Below are 12,320 nucleotides of genomic sequence, written 5' to 3'. Positions count from 1 at the left end.
TTAGAGAAAAACGTTCAAATTTCTTCCCAAACACGGAGTGCGAGGCCAGAAAGCGGGAGCTCTCAGCAAACTGTGACAACTGTGTTTGATCCGCCGTGGGTTTGTATTGTGTGCACATTTTATTCCCCCCCGCCCAAAATGTTGGAGTGCACTCCTGATCGCTCGGTCCGTGGCAGAATGCTCCGAATGATCTGAGATCAAATTTGCCTTCACTACGCTGCCATCTCAGGCCATCTGCAAAGACATAAAATAAAACAAAAACAAGAAACACACAAAAATACAAAAAAAATAATGTATGCACATCATTAAATACATCTAAGACATTATTTTTTTGTGTGTTTTATGCATTTTCGTTATTTTTTAAAATAAGCAATGTGTTATTTTCTTAGGCTGCAAAGCAAAGACAGCACATTAATAAAATAAATAAAAATCTGCTAAATAATATTTGAGAAGACATCAAATTAAAATATACAACTATAAGTGTGGAATTTTAATTCTGAAAATGAGTGGAGACCACAGAATGTGCAGATTTAAGATTTCTCCTTTCAGTGAATTAAAAGCAGCTGGTTTAACACCTGTAGGCTCGACCAACTGATGCTAACGGGTTAATTCAGAAAACAGGATGTTTGAGAGATGATGGTTTTCATGCTACTTCAACGGGTCTTTACTCAGCAGCTGTTTCTAGATTCGCGCTGTGCTCTGAATTTGTGTGATTTTGTGCTTCAACATGGCAGGTTTTTATCTGTAACATTAAAACCTATTTGGTCTTGCAAGGAAACTCCAACACACAGGCCATCAAGAAGAGGATTGCAGTCCTGAATAGTTACAGAGAGAGCAGGTAAACTGAGCAGGCGGGAACGGGAAGGCCGCTCCACCCTGTGCGGGTGGTGGGAGACGGGAGGATCCTTCAGCAAAAGCAGCATCGCTCCTTTACAATGTTCCACTCCTCATGCGTCAGACTGAAACTGCTTCAGCGACAAACTAGTTTCCATGTGGGACATAACATAATGAAACATATTGGCTTTTTTTTTTTAATGGACATCCATGTATTGGATACATTGTTGATTTGTTCTGACAGACTGTTTGTTTGTCTTCCTGTATTTTTGCTCACAAGAAAATGTATTTCTTCACATTTGGAGTGTTTTTATATCATAAAATATCTTTACACTCTATTTTTATACTGAATGTGTGTCGTGTTGAATTCAGCTTTCCTATTGTGTGTGATAATGATTTTCTTTATGTTTATATGTTCATTTTTGGTTAGTATTTATTTATTGTGTATTGGTTTACAGCTTTACTTTACTCTATTACTCTATTCTACTCTGTGTTTTAGAAGGTCACATCGTAAAAAGACATAAAATTAATAGAAGAGTAAAAAAGAAGTCCATGCAAACACTACAGTTCATAAAACCTGGAGTTGTTATAATTCATACAAACACTTGTTTCAGTGTTTCATTGTGTTTTCAGATTAAAAACCAGTTTTGTTTCAATCAGAGAAAGCAACATATCAGTTTATACTTATTTTATTATACTCTAAAAGTGCACACCTGCAATTTTTCTCTTTTAACAAGGAGCCTAGAGGAGGAACTGTCAGCTTCACAGTCAGGTTTTTTTTTTTTTTTTTTACCTCTGCAGCTCAGTTTCTTTACAACCCATCAATTGAATGAAACTGACATTAGTCATTATTATTTAGAGGAGTCGGTTTCAGAGCTGGAAGATTTGCTGCCAACCAAACCAAAACCCAAAGTCCTCACACTTCTGTTAGATCTTTTGAAATAAAAAAGTAGCAAAAGGTTTTTAAACTAAAAGTTGTTTCTTCTGTTGAACAAATGGAGTATTTGTCATCTTGATTTGTGTTGTTTGTTCTGTGCTGAGTAGGTGAGCATTAATAAAATAGTTTTTTGTGTTCAGTCTGCATTGATGTGTAGACGGTGACTGGAGAATTTATGCTGTTGTTGCATCTTTAAAGTAGCAGGGCGATGGAGGAACTGAGAATGTTTTACCTACCAACGCAACAGAATCAACATAAAAGTATTTTATACAGGAAGCCTGATTTCATGGCTTCCATAAATAAATTTTTTTTAAAAAATCAGGTTAAACTTAAAACATAAACTGATGACAATAAAGTTTAACCATCAGCATTTCATTCTCACCTGTTCCTGCAGCTCTCCTCTGTTCAAATCTCAGTCGCTCAATCTGCGCACATTATACACTGGCGCCCCCTAAATGAACCCGAGCAAAGTGCAGCCAGCCAGTCAGTCAGTCAGCGGCGGCGGCGGCATGGGACCCGCTGCGGGTCAAACACCCGGGATGTCCAGCACATCCGACCGCATGCAGAGACGGCTGGGGCGGCGGGAGAAGACACGGCGGCCCGGTGCTACCGGAGTCCGAGTCCGGAAAGTCCGGAAATCAGACAGGAAGTTGGAAACATCCACAAAGTTAAATAGATATCATGTGTTCAAATACAGAATACAGGGAAGTCCACTTTATTTATAGGATAAGAACTAAAGCTTGATCCCTTAAAAAAATAAAATAAACAAATAATAATAGCAATAATAATAAAATAAAAATAATAAAATAAAAATAATAATAACTATAATAATAATAATAATAATAATAATAATAATAATAATGCATTTCTTAAACCCAATTGTCCTTTAATTTCTTCCCAACAACCCGCTGCTTAAATGTCACTTTATCCCAATACGACCACCAACTATTGTGATTTGAATTACAATAATAATGAAAGGGGGGCGGCTGTGTGCGAGAGAGAGAGAGGGGTCTTTATCCCTCCGCACGTCCATAAATCGCATCAAATGACAGTCGGCCAGTGAAGAGTTAAAGGGAGGAGACGGAGAGTGACACGCCTCATTGGGTAGATTATGTGCCGCAAACAAAAAGTGTGTGTCTGTGCGCCAGTCAGCCAGAGAGCACCGGGCCCCATCTGCGCGCCTCACTCCGTCTCACTCTCTGTCTGCCTTCATCCGTCCAGCTCGGTGCGCCCTGCCAGAGAGCCGGAGAGGATCTGCAGCCCTGCAGCAGCAGCATCACTGTCACTGTCAGCGCACCGGGGGGGAAATGTTCTGATCGGAGCAGCCCGGGAGCGCAGCACCACCACCTCCATCACTGGCATCCGCGTCCGCCTGCTAGTTTTCGGATTTTTAAAACACCTTTTGACCCTCATTCTGATTTCTCAGACGGGTTTCGGAGTCAGCGCTCTCCACTCGCTTGTGGAATATTGCTCCTCTTCATCGAGGGAAAGGTAGGTTAGTGCTTTGGTTGGGCCTAATATTTATGCTCTCTTGACTTGGCGGAGCTGGAACCCGCAGATGTTTCGGCTGCAGCGCTGATTTAGGGCAGCTTTGTGCCTGGCGCGGCGTTAGCAGATGGGTTAGAGGGAAATAAAGCCCCTCGCTCCACCCGCAGCGGGTTTGAATGGGAGGGCGGCTGCTTTCCATTTTATGGAAGTGCAAAAATTCATCTCTTGTTTTATCCAAAGCGTAAAAACGTGCAGCTTTTGTGCTCTTCTTGTGGAATACTAGGGCTATATATATATATATATATATATATATATATATATATATATATATATATATATATATATATATATATATATGTGTAGTTTGGGTTTGTATGGAAGCATTATTACTGCTCAGATTTAAGAGCCGCTTAAACTTGCTGAAAACCAGTAGTGTTGTGAAAATCAACAATTATTGCATTGCAACTGACTGTATAAGAATATTTTCATTTTTTAATAACTGTAACCAAAAAAAAAACAGCCTAAAAAAAACAAACAAAACTGAGAAATGAATCCCTCTCTGTGTTTCAGTGAGTTTTAGATGCGTATATTTTCCCACTGATGTGTGGAGCGAAAAAGACCGAACTGTGGATTTCTTCTTGCTTCTACTTTTTGCATGAGAGCAGCGCTTTGTTTTTTTATTTTTTTTGATAAGATGTTTCTCTATTATGGTTATTACGATTTATTTATTGTCGAGAAATAATTGGGTAATAATCATTGTTTTCTTTTTTATATATTTTATCCAATTTAACTGTGTTTGATGTCCCTCTCTTTTAATGGATCTGTAGATTAGTGAGACATTTTCTCTCCTGCCCGTCACTTTTCACGGCCTTTTGAATAGCTACCGGCGCTGCATTCGTGCCAAATAGCAGTGCATCAGGTGCGGCGTTCCGTGCGCATTTTTAGCCTTATTTAAGTCCGGAAAATGAGGGAGAGGAGGAGGGAGGGGATGAGGGGCCACATGCAGCCGCCTAAACGCACACATTGTGAGGTTAGAAAGGGAGAAAAGAAATAATTAACTGGTCGTGCTGCTTTAATTACAGTCTCAGAGGGGAAAGTGCTGGATTATGGTAATGAGGCGACATACGCTGCCGCTTGTAGGAAGGAGAGAAAGGCTGGCTGACATGAAACCGCTGACTTTGACGGTCCACTTGAAACCCATTGGACATGCCCACGCCAGTGGACCTCAGCAGCTCCCGCTCAGGGACTGATTGCATTTCCCCCCCCCTTCTCTGAATCGAAAATAAGAACGCTCTTTTTATTCAAATATTTTTCCACAATTTTAATTTAAACCTGCGATTTTTTAAATTTTTATTTTACAGAAGTCAATAATGCAAATTGTAAAGTAAAAAAGAAAAGGTGTTTTTGTAAAAAAAAAAGGAGAACTTTGCAAACCAAGTGGAGAATATTAGAGGAATATGATATTTTGTTTTTAAAGGAGACTGTGAAGCAAACAGTCAGATGGAAAAGAATAATGCAAATATTCTTACTGGCTTAAAACAATTGACTTTAATAAAAAGAGAGTTTGGAGTAAATGTTACTTTTAAAAATAATTATATTTATATTAGCATTTGTAAGAATAATGAAGAGAGATTTATTTTATTATAATGATTTTTAAAACACTTAGTAGAAAAATAAGCTCTTCAATAATAATAATAATAATAATAATAATAATAATAATAATTATATTTTTACAAATAATTTATCTTATAAATAAAAGTATTGTTTGACTTTAATATGCTGATACCGTTTTGAGCTTAACATGGGTTTGGAAAACAGGCCCGGAACGGCGCCCGTTTCACCTGATTTCGTATCGGAAGAGATTTATTTATTTCCTGTCTTCAGAAACAGGAGAACATCACCAAACAACCCGCTCGTCTCACGCGGATTGCTCATTTTTCCGTACAGAAAATAAAAGCTGCAGATCCCGCAACGTTCCCGCGCCTCCCTGTCGGGTTTGATCCGAGGTTGAGTCCGGCGTGTTTTTCTCTGTGTCCCCGCAGTGTGACATGGAGGAGTCCAGCTCTCAGAAGTTGGCGTGGGACGGGGACGCCAAGGCGGTCCAGCAGTGTCTGACGGACATTTTTACGAGCGTCTACACGACGTGCGACATCCCGGAGAACGCCATCTTCGGGCCGTGCGTGCTGAGCCACACGTCGCTGTACGACAGCATCGCCTTCATCGCTCTGAAATCCACCGACAAACGCACAGCACCTTACATCTTCAGGGTGGGTTAAACCTCCAATGCAAACCTACAGGTTTAAAAGGAGCTTTCGTTTGATTTCCTGTTTATATCAGAAAAGGCCTGAAACCTTCAATATTTGAGTTTATCCCTAAGATTTATTTATTTTTTTAATAATCTGTCTATGTATTAACACGAAATTAGTGCAAATACACATTGTGATCAGGTGCCAAATTTTAGGTCAATATATGAATGAAAATCCCTGTATCCTCATGATGTGCAGGTGGACACCTCAGCCGCCAACAGCACCTCGGAGGGCCTGATGTGGCTGCGACTGGTCCAGTCGGCTCGGGACAAAGAGGAGCAGAACCTGGAGGCCTACGTGAAGAACGGCCAGCTCTTTTACCGCTCGCTTCGCCGCATCGAGAAGGACGAAGAGCTGCTGGTCTGGTACGGCAAGGACCTCATCGACCTGCTGCTGCTCAGCTCCAGCCGAGCGCCGGCCAAGAGCAAAGGTGAGCTGACTGAACTCCCAACTGGAATGGCAGTGCAGACAAAGAGGTGGCTGGTCCTGGAGGGCTGGTGCGCTGTGTGTTTTAGATATTTGGATAATCTCCTAACCTGCGACCAAATTCTGCAGATTATTAATGACCCGCTCATTAAATTTAGAAATGTTTAAGCAGGGAAGCATCTAAAACAAACAGGACAACAGCCCTTTGAGGACCAGAAGGTCACACCTCTGGCAACATACTTTTAGAGTTTCAGATTTTCTATCTTCAAATTGTAATTTTCCATTTCTTTGCTTCCCAGGTTCATCCCACCATTCCTGTCCAGACTGCAGCCAGCGATTCCAGTTTGAGTTCCCTTTCTTGGCCCACCTCCGGTTCCGCTGCACCAAAAGGCTGCAGAGTATTACAGAGGCAGACAAGGAGCCTGGCAAAGAGAGCAGCATAGAGCGACCAAACACAACCCCGAGCAGGAACAGCCCGAAGCTTGGCCGCTCGGAAGGCTTCAGCAGTCCGCACGACAACAACAAACCTTCCACTGACTTTCACAACCTGGCGCGGGATCTGGAGAAGAACCGGACCAGCTCACCGACTGACAAGGAGGCTGAGATCTGCAGCGAGAGCTCGGGGAAGAGAAAGTTCTCAGAAGTTGAGGACAGAGAGTCCCGAGGATCAGGCCTTTCAGTTTCCAAGTCTAAGGAAGAGCTTGCAAGTTCTGCAAAGAATTACAGAGGAGTGTATGGCCTGGAGGAGAATCACAGGTCCTTCTCCCCGCCGGGATCTACAGAGCATGGAGAGGTCAAGCGCAGCGCCTTCACAGAGGTCAAGAAGTCACCTCAGAACCTCAAACACCACAGTGGCAACAAAAACCTGCAGAACTCCAACTCTGAGAACAAAGACGGAGGTCGCCCGAGCAGCAACTCTGTGGAGAAGCACCTCAACATCAGGCAGGTTCTTTCTGAAACGCAGCCACCCCAGACCTCGCCCATGGGCAGCGCTTTCACCTCGGTCGGCCAGCAGGGCAGCGGCAGTGGCACAGAGAGGAAGAGTGCCTTCAGCCAACCAGCTCGCTCCTTCTCCCAGATCTCACCGCTGGTGATGGCCCCCAAGCTGCTGGACTGCCACCCAGCGGTGGGTGACACCATCTCCTCCAGCAGACTCTACCAGGCTGACCACCTTGCCGCCAAGCTGCAGGGTGCAGAGCTAGGCGCCAACTGCCCCGTGCCCGCTGGCATTGGCAAGCAGAACCCTTTCGTGTACACCACCGCCTTCTGGCCCAAGAACTCCGGACCTATCCAGCTTCAGATGCCCTCGGCGCTCACGCTGCTGCCTCCCTCCTTCACCTCCCTCTGTCTGCCGGCTCAGAACTGGTGTGCCAAGTGCAATGCCTCCTTCCGCATGACCTCAGACTTGGTTTACCACATGCGATCGCACCACAAAAAAGAGTACTCCATGGAGCCTCTCGTCAAGCGGCGGCGCGAGGAGAAACTCAAGTGCCCCATATGCAACGAGTCCTTCCGGGAGCGGCATCACCTGTCACGTCACATGACCTCCCACAACTGACTGTTTAAGATGATCAAAGGGACTTTTGCTTAACGAGGGGCCAAGAATCTGCCTGGATTTAAGTCCTCCAAATGGAAATAGGCCACTTAAACTACAAAAACACCCCTTGCACTTATTTACACCTTGGACACGCTCTTGAAATCCTTTTTTGGTCTGTTGACTTTTCCTCCTCCTCTGTACGAAATGACGTTTTCGACTGTGAGCGAATGCATTTTGACTTAAAAAAACGAATCTATTTATGAAGCACTTGAATCTTTGCGAATAAGGAAGATTTAAATATGTGTAAATGTACAGTAAGTTGTATTTTATATCATGCAAATTCAAATATAGAGATGAATTACAATTGTCGTCACTCGTCCTGGTTTGCACCACAACAATTGTTTTCTTTTTCATGTCTGCAATGTTTAGGGACACAAACTGGGGGTTTTTATGTGAGACTATATTTCAGAGTGCATGTAATATTAAATAATATTGATTTAAGATGCAGTCTATTCATCACAGTGTAAATAATTTGTTTTATTTGAAAAACAAAGTGTAATATTTTGTGTCAGTGGGGAATAGTTTCAGTGTTTCTTCCTTTTTGCGGAAATTTACTACTTGACAGTTTATCTAATCATGTTGAATGCATTGACAATAAAATAGCTTTATTTTCACCTGTGGGATTTCTGGATTTTTTTTTAAACGTTTATTTTAATTTTACACATATGTCAAACCAAGCTAGCATTCTGCTCCTTAAGCGAAATTTAAAATAGTTTTAAAAATAAAATGTGCCCAAACTATCCTCAAAATTGCAGTTTAAATCCATTTACATATTTTTTTTAGATCAAAATACTATTACTAGCCTGCAATCAGTTTTTATTTGAAATTAAATTATTTTGTATCACATGAATTATTATTAATTATTATTATTATTATCATTATTATTATTATACATTTAGAATGTATTTGATTAAATGAAAAACACTAGTCCTGTGTTTTCCCCGCTTTTATATTCGGCACTACGCCAGGAGTATTTTGTCGGAGATATTTTGGGAGAAAATCCATAAAAACTCGGTGCAAAGGAAAGATCCCAAACCCCGTTCTCTGTCTGTCAGTGAGTCAAAAACGCATCAGAATCAAACACACACGCGTTCAGGCGTGCAGCGGGAATTAATTTATGAGAAAATGGCTAATTTGTTCAAGTAAGTTATTCAGAATTTTCACACGATTAAAATAAAATACAAAAAATGACTATACATACGGCGTGGACATAGAAATGACACATTAAAATATCAATAAGAACAGAGTCTCCCTTGTTACAGTGAATGGTATTGGTTATTTTTATAGAATGAAAAAAAAATTCTTCAAATGAATAATCGCCAAACTATCCATGGCATGAGGGTTTAATTAACGCAAAAAGGAGAAAGAAGTCAGACCCGATAGGAAACGTTTCGGAACGCTGGGAAACTACCGCATGTGAATAATGATTCAATGTCGCCATCAAGTGGTCAACACGTAAATTACATGTATAAAAATGGTCAAGCGTGTTCTTTTGAATACAGTTAAAAATATTATCCAGTGGAAATTAATAATTTTGTTCTTAAAATAGACAATAATGTTTTTACAGAGAGTGAGTGATTTCTAACTGGCTGACATGTTGGCCTGTGATATGAATTTCTGTTTATTTTTAAAGTCATCATCCAATGGTGGACTAGGAATTAAGTGTGATCAACAGTATGCCTTTATAGCTAATATAATTTTTTTTTTTTTTTTTACAAGAACACAAAAGAGAAAAACATAAAAGAACAAAAACCAAAATGCTGCTTGAGCTTTGTTTGTGTTTGGGCTGATGACATCACATCTATGTGTGCATATTTGACAATTGAAAGATCACTAAAGATCTTCGATCATCAAATCTGGTTATTTCAGCATGCGCGGATCCTTCTCATAATCAGATTTCAAGTGTTTTGTTGTTGAAATTTTTCCTCAAATTCGTAATCGGTCTCACATAGGTTTGTTGCAGCCATGCAGAAAATAAGCAAACAGCTTTTAAGGAGGAATATAATTAAAAACATACAAATATGGAGGATAGAAACAACAAAAGAAGTTATATCATCAGTTGCATTATACTTTTAGTGATGTTAAATAATTATGATAAAACAGAAAAACAAATAGAAATACAACTATAGGTGACAAACTCATTTTTGAATTTTACAAAATTTATAAAGTGTGGCTGAAAGTTTTAAACTATAAAGGCAACAAACCGAGAAAATATTTGTTATATAAGGCTTTAAACTGAAGCAATTTAAACAGAAAATGAATAAGCTAAATAACAAGTTAAGTAATGTTAGCAGTTTGCTTAAATAAAGTCATGAGCCATTTTTGTATAATACAGCTTTTATTATTTTAGTCATTCTTTGCAGTTATTATGTAACACACTGAAAAGCAAAATTAATCAAAATAAAAAAATATTTGTAAAACATGTAATTCCATATCAATGTTTTATGTAAATTAACCACAAAGATTAAATTTGTCTTCCTGCTTTTTGCCACACCGTCACATTTTGTTGACTTTTTGCTAACTTGTGTATTTGTTGTGTTTCTGTTTGTAATGTGTTTAGTTTATGATGATATTCTTACTAATTTTGAATTTATCAAGTCCCACATTAGGACTTGTTTAATTTACCTTCTGATAATGAGTAAAATGCATATAAACTAATGTGATTCAGTGACTAATGTTCAAGTAGCAAATTTCTGTGGAAGGACTCAGGTGAGAATTTAACCATGAATCTTTATTTTAGAAGTTCTGTTAAAGCCGACAAGCTGAAATAAAATGTAAGAAATTGACAATTAGCTGAAAGTCTCTAATTGTTTACACAAATTTTTACTCCTATTTCTGCAAGATGATTGTGCTTTGATTTCCTTAAGTGGAATTTAAAGAGGGGAACATTATGTGGAAGCAGTAAGTCCGTAGTGAGATACTTGGATAGCTCACTGGGTAAAGGTTTGGAAAATGTGCTGCTAAATCTAAATCTGGAAAAAGAAAGAAATCCATCTGGAGCAGCTGAGCGACTTTGCAGAGACGTGCAGAAACCACATGAAGAAGAAGAAGAGGATCTGACAGAGTGACGAAGACGTTCACATCATGATAAATTACAGCGCCGGTGCCCAAGTCAAACAGGTCAGAGTCACCGCAGAGGCATGTGACGGATGGGCAGGGGGAAGGACAGGCACAGCCTCCACAAACCCACAAACACCCCTGTGATATTCGGGGCCCTCATGCTTCTCTGCTTGTGTCATCGGGTCGCTTGTTCCCCAACTTCCCCCGCAGACATATTTGTCTCTGTACCAATCAACAGCCGAGCAGCGTGGGACAGTTAAAGTCTCTGCTGAACTGGCGCTTTCACCCACCCAGTGGAACCCTGTTAAAGGGACAGTGTCATTTAACATTGACTTTTTTGAGCTCTACAATGTGTTATAATGTTCTTCCCTCATCAAAAACATAACATTCAGTTGTGCAAAATGCCTTGGTGGACCTAGCTCCGCCTTCAAGGCACAGCTCCTCCTCAGAACTGGAGTTTCTGCACAGAGCAGTCCTCCTTCAAGTCTCCGCCACTCAGCTGCTTCAGACTAGCCAAGCAGTAATTAGTTAAGATCTGGTAGAACTGAGCATCTGCTGAGCTCATTATATGAGCAACACTGGTAAAAACGTTGTTAAAGGGTTAATAGAGGAGCCATGTTGTAATGACTTCCTGAGACGGAGTTTCAGAAAGAACAGGAGTTTTTAAAGAGACAGAGGCCCAATTTCAAAGAGTTAAATTACAATGTTTGATATATATATAGCATTTTTATGACAACTAAAGGCAACATAGTTACTTGATGGTGCTATAAAATGACACAATGTGGCTGGAAAATACATAATACTGCTATACCTAAGAAATATATTTTTAGGCTTTTCAGGCAAAGAGTTGGCAAAAGAGTCGGCAAATACTGGAGACGGTTCACTTTTTAATTTGATTATAAGTGATAGATCAACACAATGTGTATGATCCCAAAGTGTTCCCAAATCAAGTCGGATACATAATCTGGGTCTGGCCAAGGCAGAAGAACTTTTGTGTTTTTTTTTATACAATGTATGTAAATATGTGAAACAAATTAATATTTATAACTTTTTATTGATTCTTTTATGTTCACCCCATAAATGATTACTCCGAGGCTTGCAACATGCAGTCTAATTTATGCAGTAATGACATTTATTTTTAATATATTATGCATGTGATACACAATGTCTGCCAGCAGGGGGCACATTTGAGTGTGAGGCGAGTCGCATTCTGCTCCGTTTGGGGGAGGAGCCAAATGTTTGACCCCCCCACTCCAGTTATGGGTTTGCTGTGATGCTGAACGGTGAGGGTAGATGTTTTCGGTGAGACTGAGTATTTGAATTTAATTCCTCCTTTTCCTCCTTTACGTTGACAGTCAAGTGAGACGGAAACGTTTTGGTGAAACAATAGGCTAAGAGTAACAGGAGCGGACTTCTTTCCAAAGCATTTACTAACTGAACCAAACAAACTTTTGACTTTACAGAGAGCTTAGCTGTACAGGCAGAGAGAGAAATATTCAGATGAGGACTCCTAGGTAGGCTCTTCATACACACACCCACACACACACATATTTTATCTGTTTTAGTCTTCAGGCTTGACACGAGGTCAGCTCCTCCTGTTGCTGCCTGATTAGGGGGGGTACTGCTGCCTCATCATTACTTATTGATGGTCTAAATATACACAAACACCGTC

At 40.3% G+C, this 12,320-nt stretch overlaps 1 protein-coding gene across 1 annotated transcript; it reads left to right on the top strand.

Annotated features, from left to right (window-relative positions):
- Positions 1 to 2,903: 2,903 nt before the first annotated feature.
- On the top strand, positions 2,904 to 8,202 carry prdm8b (PR domain containing 8b). Its single transcript, XM_032579228.1, has 4 exons — positions 2,904 to 3,262; positions 5,302 to 5,526; positions 5,764 to 5,995; positions 6,291 to 8,202. The coding sequence occupies exons 2-4, from the start codon at positions 5,308 to 5,310 to the stop codon at positions 7,547 to 7,549; spliced, it is 1,710 nt and encodes a 569-aa protein (XP_032435119.1). The 5' UTR covers positions 2,904 to 3,262; positions 5,302 to 5,307; the 3' UTR covers positions 7,550 to 8,202.
- The last annotated feature ends 4,118 nt before the right edge of the window (positions 8,203 to 12,320 follow it).

The sequence above is a fragment of the Xiphophorus hellerii genome, chromosome 12 (genome assembly GCF_003331165.1).
Source record: "Xiphophorus hellerii strain 12219 chromosome 12, Xiphophorus_hellerii-4.1, whole genome shotgun sequence".
In the NCBI taxonomy this organism is placed as follows: Eukaryota; Metazoa; Chordata; class Actinopteri; order Cyprinodontiformes; family Poeciliidae; genus Xiphophorus; species Xiphophorus hellerii.
Note: the sequence above shows the minus strand (reverse complement) of the source record. Positions and strands in the feature narration are given on the sequence as shown.